This window comes from Apus apus, chromosome 2 (assembly GCF_020740795.1).
Source record: "Apus apus isolate bApuApu2 chromosome 2, bApuApu2.pri.cur, whole genome shotgun sequence".
Taxonomy (NCBI): domain Eukaryota; kingdom Metazoa; phylum Chordata; class Aves; order Apodiformes; family Apodidae; genus Apus; species Apus apus.
In genome coordinates, this window is record NC_067283.1 from 24364866 (window position 1) to 24381146 (window position 16281).

The following is a 16281-nucleotide window of genomic DNA, read 5'->3' on the forward strand; positions in this document are numbered from 1 at the left end:
TTGCAGGACCTGCTTGCTCAGAACTTCAGACCTCTGTTGCATTAAGTGACACCGTTAAAAGTTACTTGACATTAGTTTTCAGCCTTGTAAAAACGAAGAGAAGTAATTGCGTACGAACACGTTAAATCACATGAAGCACAGATGAGTTTTGTTTCTGTAATAGCGTTGCTGTGTTGGTCATATTTAGCAACAGCTGGAACGGTTGGTGAGGCCACGGGGATGTGTGACACCAAACCATTCAGTAAAGCCACGGGCAGGCTGTGAGAGCTAGTATAGAAGTTAAGAAGGTGGCTACACCAGAACTGCGAGTAAACTTTTGCTCAGCTGCAAGTAGTTTACTGTTGAAAATTGGAAGATAGAGCATAAGGAAGGGGTAACTTTAATTCCTCAGAAAACGGTATGTTCTAAACCAAGGATGGTTACTTTGGAAATACATCAGGCAGAAGTTCTCAGCTGCCTGTGACGCGGCAGAAGTACATTGAATAGCAATAGCCAAGCTGCATCCAACCTGTCAGGAGAGAATTACTCTTCGGAAATGTTACGACCAGACTTAAACCAGGAGAGCTTATTCATCCAACGCTTTGTGCTGTGAGGCTTTGGTGGCTTTGAGCTGGTGCCTGGACAGATGACTTGACAGTAGACAAAGCCCGGCGTGAAGAGTCCCTTCCTTTCCATGCAGGCAGTGGGGAGGAAGGAGTCCTCGGCTGGGCACACTGGGGTGTTTTAGTTAGACTCCTATTCGCTTTTCTTCCCTGGCTGTGAAGGAGGTTTGGGAGCCCAGCCAGACAATTCAGCCAGCTAAATCAGATGTCTAAAAATGGACAGAAATACTTGGAGAAAGGACTTCTGTGTGACGGAAAACTGCAAGATGACCCCATTTATTGAAGAAGTGAAAAATAAAAGCAACACAACTCGTAGGTGTAAAATGAGGAATGATACAGGTACTGTAAATCTCACTTTCCATGTATCAGTAAATGGCAGGCAAAGGATAGACAAAGACACCACATTTAAATCTTCTAAAATGAACATTTGTTTCTATGGTGCTAACAAGCATGTGACATCCAGTGTCATTAGTTATTTTTGAGGCAAAGAAGATGGGAACATTTATGTGAATAATGAAAAGAGTAAAATTTGTGCTTAATTCTACAAGGTCCTTAGATTTTGCATAATGGATTAAAAAAAAAAAAAAGTATAATTTTATCTTCCATAATTGGGTTTATGAGCTTCAAGCAGGGAGTAAACCACCTTTTCACAGATGAGGGCTAGGAAAAAAAATCCCATATGAAGAATTTCCTCCATCATTGTCCACAGGCTGTTAGGTTTTCTTCTGTGGTGTCTTGCCCTGAGTACTATCAGAGACACACTGGACAGTATTGAGATCTCTATTGCAGTTCTTACTTAATCTGGTAAACGTTTCAATGATTTTTCCCCGTTTTCACAAAGCATTAGCTATGGCTAGCATGGGTTTTGAGGGTGCTGACTGTTCTGCTCAGCCACAGGCCTCACTGCAGTTGCTTTTGTGTCTGTCCTGGCTGGACTGCTGCTCATAATCTTATAATGTGCTTAGAGGCTAATTTGGAATGTCACATAATGTAAAGGTAGCTGCTGTTTTTACTTAATGCTGCATTACATCTGCAGTATATATAACTGTTTTGTAAAGGACTTTCATGGGTCTTTACAGTTTCTAGGGACAGCACAAAGTTTTGGGCTTAAGTTGTAAAATACTTTTTGGCTTTGTGGTCTGGCTGGCTCTGCAGTCATTTCTCTCTAGAGCTTTCATCCAGAAGCTGAAATCTGTTTGGATGCTTGAGCTAATAGTTTTTATATTGCTATGTCTGGTAACCCGTTGGAGGCCTCGTTAGTAGAAACGACTTGTATACAGCTCCAAAGAGCTCTTAATGAACTTTACAATAAGCTGAAGCTTCATTTGTATCGTTTTGGTAAGGATTTTCTGGTTGGTTAGGAGTGAAGACAGAAAATGTGCATCTCGTTTTAGAGTTTCATGTTGTGTCATTTTGTGTTTGATTCAAAACATGCACTTCTACTTGTTTCTATGTACTCAGAAATGTTACCAGGCCTATTTTATAGCCAACCAAGAAAAAACAGTCAATCAATAAAGCGTGTTCAGATACTTAAAAGATGGAAGATGAATCTTCAAGAATACACAAATACCAGGCATGTTAGTGCCACAGTTGGATCAATAACACTTGGGGAAAATACTGCATTTCATGGATGACTGAGAGCCATTATAGCTAAAATAAACCACAATTTGCCTAAAACAAAACACAAAATCTATCAGTAAAGACAAACTGGTGCTGAACTGTATAGTGTTCACAGCCATTGAAATAGTGTTATGGCTTTGAAAGAAAAAGTGATCACTCCAATTTTATTTTAAAAAATATAATTAATCCTAGGTAAACAATAAAGCAGCTCAGAAGCGAGAAATCTGGACAAATCAGGTTAGATTTTTATAAAACTAAAGGTATATGGTAAGGTGCTTGAAAGGGTGTTTACATTTCTGTCTGCTTGTGTGTGTTGATCTGGAATACCCAGGGTATTGTGGATAATGCAAACAAAAACTAAAATAACCAATGTTGCTAATTTTCTGTATTTAATATACAACACTTACTGCATTTGTATTCATTTTACATTTTTAGATAAAAGAAAAATATCGATAGAAAAGTGAAGTAAACCTCAGGAAAGCAGTTTTAAATACAAAACTAGTTTTTTGCTTTTTTACTTTCCAATAATTTGGGAACAACTAAAAAGAACTTAACACCATGAAAAATTTTATTATATTGATTTTCATACTGAACCCTCAGCACCCAACAATAAATACACAACTTTGCTTTTCTTGCACTGCCAGCAGCAAAACATTCAGTTCCAAAGGACTGTAATTCTGATATAATACAATATTGATAACCTTCTGTGTGCCTTAATTTAACTTCGTTGTATTGACACGATTATTTCTGTAGTCAACCATCTTTACAAACTTGTAAAAGCTAAAGAACATGTTATGTGGTAAGGTGCATGCTCTGATGAACTTCAATGCAGTCAACATGAAGTAGCCCCAGCTGAGGGTGTTCTAAGAGCAGAAAGCCCCATAGAGTGAGATTTGGGACCTGGAGCAGGCAAAGAGTTAGATCAAAGGGCTTTGTCTGAAAGCTTGCAAAGGGAGCTCTAGTTTTCCAAAGTTCTGCATTATTTCCCAGCCATTCTGTACAGCAGAAATATACTCTTATTTTTTCCCCCAATGCGTCTATGGTAATCAACTGTGCAAGAAGAGGAGAGAGGCTGCAAGACTTAATGTACAGCAATGGTGCAATACTTTTATATACCACAGTTTGCATGTTGTAAGCCCCTTGCTGTCACATCGATGACAAAAAGGTAAACCAGTATCTTTGAGTAACAACTGAAGAGATCACTGTTACATTTTTCTGTACCTCTTTAGGTGATACTGTGCTTTACACATAGGTGATTTTAATGCTGAATGCAAAGAATGCAAAGAACACTGAATAGTAACTATTAAGCACACAGAATAAAAAAAAAAAAAAAAAGATGCACCTTTAAAAGAAACAGTAACACACGCACCTTTTCATGTTTGTACCCTGATGAAAAGAACATCATGAATTTCAAGTATGAAGTGATACAGTGAGATCATGTCCTGTGAATAGGCATCAGTGATAGTCTAGGTAGTACAGTTTGCACCGTAGGTAACTTTCCATTTTGCAAAGTAAAATCCTACAGCATATATAGGTAAAGTGACTTGAAATGCTAAAGTCAAAGTGCCAGCTCTTTTGCTGGCGTAGGCTGATAATGTGCTGTAGAAGACAACAGGACTATGCTGATTTTCACCAGCTGAGTATATGCCCTAGGGTGAATGAAAAAAAAAAAAAAATTGAAACTGCTTTGCATGTTTTCCTTGAATTATCGTATCCTAGACACCTCCAGAGAAAATGGTATTTTATTGAAAAAAAAAAAAAGGGAGGGGAAGATAAAAAAAATAAGCCAAACAGCATTAGAGGCTGTTTTAACTTTCTGAATGTTTTTCATGTTATTTTTTGTAAAATCATACTGAGAAATAAAGGTACTGAGACAATTTTTTATTTACTAATGGATGTTGGTCTGATGGAATATCAATTAATAGTTACTCTGGATGTGTCTTAGAAGCTGTCCTCACTGTTCATAGTTATCTGTAAACCTGAATATACAAGTTTTTATAATGCCTTTTGAGAACGTAACTTAGCTTGCAGATTCTGAAACTGGTATCCTGTGAGAGTTACAAACAGTCTGACCTTTATACGTATCTTCTGTTAAGTTCAGTGGGATTTGTAATGTGTAAGTTAGGCACACACGGAGTGTCTGGAGCAGTAACAACTGAATCTTATTTCTGGTACATTTCTGTACCAGCACAATGCTTTTCTCCACATATCCCAATGCCTGTAAGACCACTTTCGAATTTTTGTATTAAAAAGTAATTAACAGAAATTTTGAGAGAAATGTTACTAGAGTTTGGATTTTTACCACGCATTACCACTTATATATTCTTGCTGATTTACTAAACTTAAGTATCTTTATAAAGACCTGAGCTGCCTGACACTGAAATTTGTAGACTTTCAAGGTCAAATTCTTGGTTTAATTTAACTGTAGTCAGTGGAGTTATAACAAGAGTAAATTAGGCTAAATGCTTTAAAATACTTTGAAACTCCAATTCTACTTCATGCAATTGTCCATGCAGAAATAACAAACCACAACACCTAAATTTGCTTCCTTTATGCTTTTGTTCAGCCAACAATCTTACTTAAAGCCCAGATGGGCAACTTTATCACTACAAAAAACTTCCTTCAGTTAGAAGATGCCACACAAACTTGGCCCATGGCTTAAGCATCTGGAATTGACAGATACCTGCTGGACCTGCTAAAAAACAAAATAAAGCCAGAGGCAGCCTATGTGATGTTTTCTAATTTTAATTTTTCAGACAACATTCCCCCACTATGTGTAAAATTAGCTCTACAATAGCATTTCAAAGTAATCTGCTTATTCCTTTACATATGAAAACAAACAAAAATACCCTAAAGCATAAAAATACTACATCTGAACACACATGCTACTCTAGTTGCAAAACTCAGTGTACACTATGAAGCTTATTTATAATTTTTTGGGACAGATTTAGCTTTCTGCCTCTCTATGAAAACAGCATCACTTCAACAACCAAAGTGTATACTAAATGCAAATAAACAGTAAAGCAGCAAGACTCAACACATTATTTGGTAACTACCCTTTCACAGGACTAGTGTATTTTCATAAGAAATAATATACTGAGTTATAGTAGCAATAATTTCGGTTAATGTCAAATAGTTTGTAGATAAATGTGTCCACATCTTCAATAAACACTGACGCCCTTTACTGGTGTCTTGGTGCTGTTATTATGAGTCCCTGCAGTTACAGACAGTTACTAAAGGAAAGCCATTTTCTGCACATGCTTTTTGCAAGCAACTATACTCACATGAGTAACCCCTCTCAGCAATGTGAGACTGCTCAGGTGAGGTACAGTACTCATCTGTTTGCATACCTGGGCCTTCAGACTGAAGAGTATCAAGCTAGTGAGGAAATACAAATACATGCCCTTACTTAGGAAGCAGAAGACACACACAGATGAAAGCACCCTGTGATGCTCTTGGGAGTTAGAATATAAACATAATTTCCAAAGTACACAGTTCAACTTCTAAGACGACATTTTGAGGGTATAATTTTTCTTTAACTAGAGCATTTGAAGACATTATACTTTTGAAGCTGTTCAAAGTAATGCAGCTAAATATTACCTGAAAAGTAAAACCCATTTGAGATTCAGTGGCAGATCTAGACCACTTAAATGAATTGGAAGGAAATGGACCATAAAGACATTAATCTCAATGCCTGAAAAGAATTTACAAAAGAAATTAAGGACTGAAAGGAAAGAATAAATGGGTGCCTGTGGGTTTGATTTCAGTGCCAAAATCATACAGCTTTGTGTAGAAAACAGATTCTATCAGAAAAATAAATGGCATATTTATATTTTCACTATCTCAAGTATTTTTAAATGTGTTTCTTGCTTTAACATAAGTGACTGCCTTGCCTGTGAAAGGTGCCTTGAGACTCTTTCAGGCCCCATTTCAATTGGAACCAGCTCTCATTCCTTCCTAAAAAGCACTGCTGTAATTGAGTCTTCTGCCCACATTGCTGTGACTCTAAGTGGGCTGTAGGAGGGGGAGTTCAGTCGCCAGAAAAAGAGGTTTTGAGCACTGCGGAGAATGACAGTGAGATTATTGGACAGTGTTGAATGCAAGGAAGGAATAATGGATATTGAATTCTATTTGTTGGAATCTAAACAGAGACAAATTATTCACTTAATACTGACCACCAGAGAGTGATCAAAATTTTTAGACAGTGCTGGTCTGCTCTGGTTTTAAGCTGGTAAACCAGAGTAAGGCTTTTCTATTCAGCTTATTATGCACAATAGGAAGGAGAATTGTGGTGGAGGAGGTGAAATAAAACAAATCAAAACAAAACAAAGCTGGAAAACCATTAGGTTGCTAGACATCTCGAGAGAAAAAGGAAAGGATGGATCAATCTTTGAAGTCCCTTCTGCCTTTAATATCCTGACACTGCATTCCTTCTATCATGTTAGGCAACTTCTGTTCAAAATGTGCACGGTGATCAATACTTTAAGATGAGTACATCTCCTCTGAGCTTACTTAAGCCACCTGGTACAGCCTGGCATCCACAAACGTCTTGCCAGCATCCAATTTCTGATGTACTTGTTGTTATAATTGCAACCCATGGTTGTAACCTTTGTTACAACAGACTCCAAGATAAAGTTCCCTGCATGAAATCATGACGGATTTCGGGTCTTACTGGAAAAAGATTGAAAAGCACTTCTTATTTAATTACCACTCTGCAGACCCAGGCTTTATTTTAAAGCCAGTTGTTTGGATTTTTTTATCACCCATGAAGGACAACTGGTTGACATCCATCATCATCCACCTGGAGTAAAACACAGTCCTTTCCCACATCATGTCTAGAATTCACAGTCATTCTTTTTTTGTCATGAGAGAGGTTTCTTAGGGGAGTTCTTACAACACTGTTGTTTAAAATGCAAAAAAGTCAACTGTCACAGAAACAGTAAGCACACTGTCCCCTCTAGATCCTGGAAAGACATTCTCAGGAGGATATTGGGGGTTAAGGTCAGTCCATCTGCCTAGCACCCGTGCCAGGGCTCTGTATTCAAGCTGCTGAAGCAAAAAGCAAAGGAATGAGCTTGATTGCCTCCATGCACCCAAATTATCTTGAGAGTTGGAGACCTTCCTATAAAGCAGAACTGTTTCATAGTTGCTCTGCTTCATGCTGGCAGGAAACCTCTCCCTGGGAATAATGATCTTAGGCAAGAGAAGGCGGATAAGCAGTAGGAGCCTGGCATTGCTAGTTTTGTTTGTATCCATTAAGAACTTCTGTATAACAGAAAAATAATTGGCTGCTTTTGTAAACATGTGTATGACAGAGAGTTGTCCAGGGATCTTCTGTACTTAGGAAATAATCTTCTGAGTAAAAATTGTTTTGGCTGATCAAACACATTATGTTCAGTTTAATCTGTTCTAGCTCAATTCTTTGCTTGAACCAAGGCATGTAAAAGTAGCACACACTGCCTTATTCTGCTGTAGTATTTCCCAGTTCCTAATGTGAAGCAAGGAATAACTGTAGTACTGATCACTGGCTGCCTGCAGACTTGGGGGCTGTAGAATCACAAGGTAGTAATTTAACTCACAGCTGCTTAAGTGGCTGTGGAAGTATCAGCAGGGTCAGATGCAAGTGATAGGTAATAAAGTGTCACTGCAGTGAGAGGAAGCAGGGTGTTCAAAGACCTGAGAAGGCTCCCCGGGGCTTCTTTCACAGTGCCACAATAGGATGATTTGGGATAAAGAAAGGACGGCTTGAGTGGCTGGGTGATCTATCACCGTTTGCATGTAACAAATGCCAGACAACTACTGTATAGAACTAGAGGTTTCCCATCCCTGAAGCGGTGTAATTTATCTCTGTGCCAAGCCTTGTGGCTCACACTTGAAGGAAGCCACTCTGTGCCAACACTTACTCAGCCACCCACATGCATGGAGTAAACACAACAAAATGCTACACAGGCCTTATATTCTGTATTTTTGGAGGTGGTATGACAGTAGTTAACAGTAACTCTTAGGTTGGCACAGCAGTACAGAAAGCTCCATTCCTGCTGTACCTCCTATTTCTTTTCCATGGCAGAGGGTTCTGCAGTATTACTTACACTGGGTGTTGGACAGACTTGTTAGGCTCTTACACTTGCTCCTGTAAGATGAACAACCACCTGGACTGATCCAGCAAAACTTGTATGCACATAATCTTATCAAAATACAAATGCTCAAAACCATGCCCTTCTGAACCACCAAAGGATCTTCACTGTGTGGCAAGAGCCAGCTCACAAGGCACAACAATACGGCTGAACAGACACGGTGACTCCCCTGCGTTAGCCCTGTACATTCTCCATGTCTGCAGCTGAACTACAGGCAGTGTCTGTGTTACCAGCTTCATCTGCTCTCAAGCTGTCTTGTCAGACTTTTTTTTTATATATATATCTACACAGAAAAACCTCTAGCTTCTGAAAAATCTTATTTAAAAAACAGAGCTGTTGGTATGGTGAAAAACTGCACTGTAAGTCATCAGTTGAGTTGGCATAATAAGGATCTGAAAATACAAATCCCATGCAGGCATCTTGCTGTATCATCTTATGCTTATGGAAGTGAATGACAGGAGAAAACAAAACACAGGGAAAAACGTCTTCCACCTACACTTATACGTAACTTTTCCACGTATACAAATTCACTTGCTTGAACTCTCCTCACCTCTGCCCACTTTTCCTGTCTTTGCAGCACTTCCTGATTCTCCTCCCTCATGTAGCTACTCAAAATTGATCTTAACACTCAGGCACTGTTTGGTGTGGGGTTTTTTGTTTGGTTTTTGTTGTTGTGGTGTTTTTTTTTTTTTAGTTTTTTAAGGGTTTTTTTTTGTTTGCTTTTGAAAAAGGCTGAGGATTTGCATAACAACATACATGTGAAACATGGAATAAGAGGAAAGGCTGCATATTGCAGAATGTTACTTACAAACCCTTTAGGAGTAACTGCAGAAAGGAAGCTAACAGTCTGTGAAAATTCATTTTCCTTATAGTGGCAGAGACAGTGCTCTTCGGCTGGATTTAACATGAGCATGTCAATGGGAGCAAGTATCCATGTAAAGACTAAAAAAAGTGTTTTCTTTCTGACATGTGGATGGATTCAAGGTGCAGAAAGCTGAATAGTGTGGATGCAAATTTAGCTTGCTCAAAAATAGACAAGGAGCTTGAGCATTACCATGTAGACAACACCAAAGTAAATCACAAGTTAAACATTACCTGTTTTCCTTTCTCCTTGCAGTCAAACAGCATAGGTTGCCTTAGTGCAAATGAATATTAAAATGGTCATTAGAATAAGTTCATACTTGGATTCTTTTCTTCCATAAAACCTTATCAACCTTGCAAGGTCAGTGAAAAAGTATCTGTTTCAATGCATATTTAATACACATTATTTGTATTTACATTTTTCACTTTATAAATATGCTCCCTTTCCCTTATCCCAGTAATATTGTCCCAACAGTTCTTTAAAAGCTCCTTTTTAATATTTACTAAGTGCCAGTTGTTTGAGTTGTTTTTGTTTGAGGGGTTTTTAATGTGTTTTGTTTTGTTTTAAAGAAGGCAACATATTTTGCTGATATTTTTTGGGAAACACAAAATTTGCTCTATTGCAATCACCCAGTATCAAAATACTCATAGCAAAAGCTCTTTTTACTTTCTCCAGCCATGCAAAAATCTCCTATTGACATTAGACGTCGACATGAGACAGATACAACATTTAATCTGAACGAAAAAATGCCATATAGTTAGGGAGTTCTGGTTTATCTTAGCTGTTTTGCACAGTCTTTCAATGAAGGCTGGAAATTCAAATATTGCAGAAGCTCTCAAAGGACTTTATTTCAGTCAAAGCAAATTTTACAGTTACTTGCATCAACCTTAGGTTTTTCTGCCCATAAAGCAAATGGCTCATCTCAGCATTCTGCTGATTCCAGCTTCCGCTGAACACATAAAGAACTGTATCTACTTGGCCTTGCAGAATCTATTTTGAGAACAAGTTCCCATTTGATTCAGTTCTGTTTGGTTGCCTATCACTGTCCAAATGAAAAACATACACATAATTTTCAGGAATATTTTTCAGTGGAAAAATATGTTTCAAAATTCGAGTGTTTCAGCTAAAAGAACATTTCTAGGTGGTTTCTGGAAGAACTGAAGGAGTAACTATTTTTTTTTACAATTATTATCTCTGCACATTCCTCCTAGGTGTTTTTATGGTTCTTATATTGTGTATGTATTGCACAAAAGTAGGCAATACTTGCTAAGCTTCAAACTAAGGGGAAGAAATAACACTTGGCAAAAGTATATTTGTCAGTTCTTATGTCCACATCGTTCTTCTTTTAATAGCCTAGCTCATCTAAATTGATGAGAAAGCTTTTTGTTGTTCTACATACATTACTGGGATTTGATGGTTACAGAGTCTGATCCAGAAACTAAAATCATATTATGGCCAATAGCTAACAATCTGCAAAACAAAGAGATCTAATAAAACAAATAGCTCACAAATAAAACTCATATTTGAGTTATACTGCCTGCTAGACTGTTAAGATCAGAGTCATGTTTTTGCACATTTGAACTGTACTTGCACAAAAAAACCTGAATATGAAAAAGAAACTTGGAAGGTTAAATATATAAAATCCCATTTCCTTTCTAGAGATTGTTTCTAAATTTTTTCTTCATGGAAAGTAATCTGTATACTCCAATACTTAATAATCAAAAGTAGTAATCAGAAGTAAAACTGATAGCTTATTAACAGTCAGTTACTGAAGATTTCAGTATATAGCAGGTTAATATTCTCTGTGGAAGTAAAATAATATTTCTTAAATTTTCCCGCACAACTGCAGTTTGGAAAAAATATTGTTGTCTTTTTTTCTAATATACTAATTTCAAGAAAATTATTTACACATTAAGAGAAGTGTGAAATCCTGTTAACATCAAAAAAGATCTTGATATTTAGAAGCAATTTTGTAGCAATAAAATAAATATGTTAGGTTCCTAAGCTTGTGATCAATTCAAACTTCAAGCATAACACAACAAAATCACTCTAATAGCCTAGTATCTTCTAATTCACATTGTTTATAAAAATCAATCTATTCCTGAAACTACTGTATATGAAAAATACTAGCAAAGTGGTTCTATAAAATGGAGTTCTTAGAACTTTCTCAGTATTCAACTGTGTCATGGAACATAATTAATTTATGTGGCCTTTTAAACCAAACTGTGTGGTTTATGATTCAGATACATATTTGACAACTGATGTGTTTTCAGTCGTGAGTCAGATAAGTGCTCCAAGTTTGTTGGCTAAAAGATCAAACCAGCATGTTTTCTCTTCATTTTCTATATTAAACTTAGCTTAATACCTAACAGCAGAGAGAATTATATGTATAATAAAACATGCTCACAGACAGTAAGTGAACCTGTGAAAAGTAGCATGGCTCAGTATTTTCTTCTTAATCACCAAAACAACCATCAAGTGTGAGAACCACCAAAGAGTTGTGATGCTGGATATGATCCCCCCGACAGGAGATGCTAAAATACTACTGCTTACTCATTTCTTTCATGTAAAAGGCTCTACACATAGCACCAAATTTCAATATTTTGCAGACATGATGTCCTCATTTTTTGGTGTGTTTTAGGACAGAAACAATGCAGAAAGGTACTCTTAACATTTACCATTATGAATTAATAGGCTGAAAAAAACCTGGAGTGTGGGCACAGCCTACACAGAAATATGCACAAACTCTTATCTTTGAAATGTTACTTAGCACACAGAGGGGTGTATGCAAAACTAAGGGTAAGCAAAGAGAGGCTCAAAGAGAATCTTTTTTAATCATTGGTTCTGGGCTGCTGGACTAAAATAAGCAACACTTAGTAACAGGGATGTGGGGGACACTGACGCTGTGTAGCTATGGAAAACTTGAATCTTGTTGGATATAGCACCTATCAGTGTCACTGACACCTGGTTCCATAAGGAAGCTCCAGAAGAACTGGAGAGCTCAACTGAGAGTGGAGACAGAGCGAAGAGAGAAAAGGCTGCTCCAGATGTATTGCTATGGTTCAGCAATTAGCACTTCACTATCTGGCTTTGGTGATTTTTTTCCTTGGCTATTGGGTATGTTTTCCAGCAGAAGTACATAGAAGTGACTAAACAAACAAACAAACAAAACCATAAAGAGATTGTTGGGAGATAGAAATTGTTCCTTCTGTTACACAGAATGTCTGGTTCTATGCTGAGAAGTGCACAGTGCCTGGTTATGGGTGCAATAGGAGCTATAGTTATTTTGAATCTATGTTTTTGTTACTCAGTGGTTTTTAGCTGCTGTTGAACTGCTCCTATAGAACACATACAGGCATGTTTATTGCTAAGAAGAATTGCACTCTGAAGTCTTACTTAAAGTGTGTACAAAGAGTTTTCATCAGTCTGGAACGTGTGTCAAAGAGCACCTTCTTTTTCCCATATACAATTCCTACGTCTTATATATATCTGGCAGTAATGGGTAAACATAGTAAAATACTAGAGCTATACTAGTAACATAAAAAGGGCAAGGGCATGGGCTCAAGCACAGTCCCACAGCTATCTGTACAGTTTCATTATAAGCATGATTCCTGGTGTGATTTTAGCCAGTGCCAGCACTTTGGCCAGCCAGAGAACAAGCTTCCTCAGTTTACTAGTGTAAGTGAAGGCCCATGGTTTGGCAGGGAAGACTGGAATAAGAGCAAGCCTATGGTGTGTCACATGGAATTTCTTCATACAGAGATTTTGAAATGGAAGTAATTTAAAAAGTCATTTGTCCTTTGAATCTAGGCTTGTTCTACCACAAGGCATCCACATTAGATAAATCTAACCCTGTCAAGGCAGAACTTAGTTTTCTTTTTTCAATTCCTGCCATTCCCACTGGATGTTCCAGAATGTGACCATTAATGAAGCCCTTCTCAAGCTGTTCTGAATACCCCCATTTATAACCTGATCCTATACTAGACAACATACAGCACCACCTTGCAGGTCTGCTTCTGATTCCATAAGCCAGCCCCTGCTTTTCTCTGCTGCTCTCCGAGCTCCTCTGATACTGCTGATTGGGAAATTCTGCTCCCGTAGTTAACTTCCTTGGAATTTCCATGTTCTCATTATTTTTTGGGCCAACACTAACCTATGGCTTAAAGTGTTCTCTTCTCTCCTTTTTATTCTACCCTAATAATATACCTACATTCAGCAATCATACTCTTTTCTAGCCTTTGCTTCACTAAACTTAATACAACAAACTCTTCTAATAGGGAACAGATGCACATCTCTATCTGACAGTTTCTGAGCCTAATTTGAAAATATCCTCTCCTCCTCATTTTCACCCAATGTTAATTGTTGGAGACCTCTGGGAGTGTTCCCTGGCAGCTGCTGAAAACCCACACCAGCTGAATGCCCCGATGAAGTACTTACGATAGCTTGGCTCTAGGTAAAATGTTAAAATATTTTTAAAAGTGCTGAACTGTGTAGAAAAGTTTTTTATTTGTTACATTTGCAAGATTCTCCTGAATGTTGGGTCTGGTTTTTGTTCTAAGTAGTGTTTAAAAGTGGTTAACAAAAATTTCCCTCTGGCTTATCCTTTTCTGTGGATGTTAAAACCTATTCATATTCAGGTCCATTGACCCATGGAGGAATAGGGCTGGGACAACACCAGTGCAGTGGGTTTGCAGTTCCCCTTGGATGCAGGACCAGAAAGAATGACAGAGGCAAAGGCAGGATCAGGGGGTTAGCTGCCATGACCGCTCCCTGGCCTTCAGCTTGCTGCTCGTAGAGCTTCCAAAGTTCGTGTTTTATGCATCTGTAGTACCTCTGTGTGCAGATGCCTCATGCATGCCCTTGCCAGGCCTAATTTGCAACTTGTCTGTTCATGCTGGTAGGTTTTGCACAGGCATCATTCTGGGCCTGAAGAAAAGCACAGGCCACTGCATGCACGCATACAAGCGGTCTGTTTAAAATCTGGCTTATTTAAAACAGACCTAAGTTAACCATTTGTCACATACTTATGTGTCTAACAGTAACAAAAAGCTTTATCCAAGAGATAGTTGACATCCACTCACTCTCCTAGCAATGGACCACATCCCAGACAGTGCAGATACCCAAAACGAAGTTAACAGTGAAGTTTGCCACAACAGCCAGTCTATCATGGGATGGAGAAACCCACCAGGGCAATGTCTGCAAGTTCCCATGCCACAGCTGGGAAATTGATGTTGCTCAACTCACTGCTAAGGACCTGCTTCTGCCAAGCATGCTGTCAAGGAGGATATAATGCTGGCTCACTAGCTAGACAAGATGAAACTGAGATGAGGAAGAGAGAAGCCTAAGGGACTATCACAGGAGTAAGCAAAGCTAGCTGCCTCACTTATCACCAGTTATACTGCAATAGTGTATATTTATGGTTTTATGGTAAAAGCAAACTCATTGGACCAATGTTTTCCCCCAAGTCATTTCCAGGTGAATGCACTGAAGTCACAATAGGGAACAGCTTTTAAGGATTTAAAATATTTCTTTTTTCCCAGTACAGTATTAAAAAAATAAAAGCTTCTTTTTAAAATACTGAAAATATATTTTAGTTAAGGTAAAAATACTAAATATAAAATTTAATGTAATATTTAAAATAACTGTGCTATAAAGGCATGTGAATTGCTTTGTTATTTTGACATTCAATAATGGCACAATAACCCTGATGGAGAAGCATGTGCCAGAATACCCACATGGTGGTTTAGGAGAGAAGCTCATGCATTTCTGCATAGATAATAAATGGCATTTGGGGGATTTTGAGACAGTATGTTCATGCACTTGTGATGCATGGGGGCGTGTTGCAGGTAAGGCAACGCAGTATACAGCATACAATGAAACACAAATAGGTATCTGTGCTTGTTAAAGGTATAGACTCCGGTTCTGAACTGGAAATACTTTTTCAATTTTCCTTTTTGGCTGATAATGAGAACAGTTTGAAGGTGAAAATCTGTATTGATTTTCATCGGCTCTGCTCATGTCTTTGAGCTGTATATCAGAAAATTCAGAATGAGATAAAGAAAACATGCTTGCAGCTGCTTCCAAGGGTGAATGAGGGGTTAGATGATGGGCTAGAATGTGCCTGGATTTCAACAGAAACTGACCATTTGGAAACGGAGAGGATCTTTAAGAACAGGACTCTAGAACTTTTTAAAAACACTTGTTTGTTTTGCACACATAGCTGGATAATAACTTTTTTTTGTGCATGGAAAAAACTAAAAGTTGAGACATTTGGTATGATCACCATCATCACTGTTATTTTTATAGAGCAATGAAATGACAAAATGATGCATCCATGTTTTAAAGTGGGCAAGCACCTGCATATATGCCCTGAATAAACAGTAGCCAGATTAATGCATGTATCAGTTAATTGCAGGTTGCAGAGATCTGGTATTTCAATGCCACTCTTTAAATGTCACTGTAAGAGATCCCATAATAATAATTTAAAAAGTACCAAATCATGCTTCAGCAGCTAAAGAGAGAGCAATTGCATCATGTTTTGGCAGTGACTTGATCAGCCTACTCCACACTGGCAGCATTCAATAATAAACAGATAAAATGGCAGCAAAACTGGTCAGCAGCTTCTCTTCATCTGGAATTTTCCCAGGTAGGTAACGAAACAAAAACAAAACAAACATAAAGCTGCAATGGGAGCAGGTCAAAGCCCTGGCCCTTGTGTTGATCTGAGGAAAGTAAACTACATTGATTTCCTTGGATAAGCACATCATAATCCCAAAAGAAAAGATAAGTGCATAGAACCTCCAAATAATTATCTTCGCTAGAACAGCTATGTGGTTTGTATGGGACAGCGGCCTTGTCAGCTACACATCTTGTTCATTTATGGTTCATCTTCAGTCAGCATTATGATGCATTCACCTCACTGGTTTTGGCTGGATGACATGTGAGAGTCCAGATTCTCCTTGCATTTCTCCAAATCGTGGAAATATGGGTGAGAGAGAGCAACATAGGCAGATATCCTCTTGGCTGGATTGAACGCTAAGCATTTCTGTAAGTATAAAAAGAA

At 38.0% G+C, this 16281-nt stretch overlaps 1 protein-coding gene across 4 annotated transcripts in view; it reads right to left on the reverse strand.

Annotated features, from left to right (window-relative positions):
- Nucleotides 1-2592: 2592 nt before the first annotated feature.
- CDK6 (cyclin dependent kinase 6) overlaps nucleotides 2593-16281 on the reverse strand; it is a 136443-nt gene continuing 122754 nt past the window's right edge. For all 4 annotated transcript variants that reach the window (XM_051610366.1, XM_051610367.1, XM_051610363.1 and 1 more), the window contains one exon: nucleotides 2593-16263. In XM_051610366.1, the coding sequence (XP_051466326.1) occupies nucleotides 16135-16263 (129 nt within the window). In that variant the 3' untranslated portion in view covers nucleotides 2593-16134. The remainder of the gene's footprint in view (nucleotides 16264-16281) is intronic.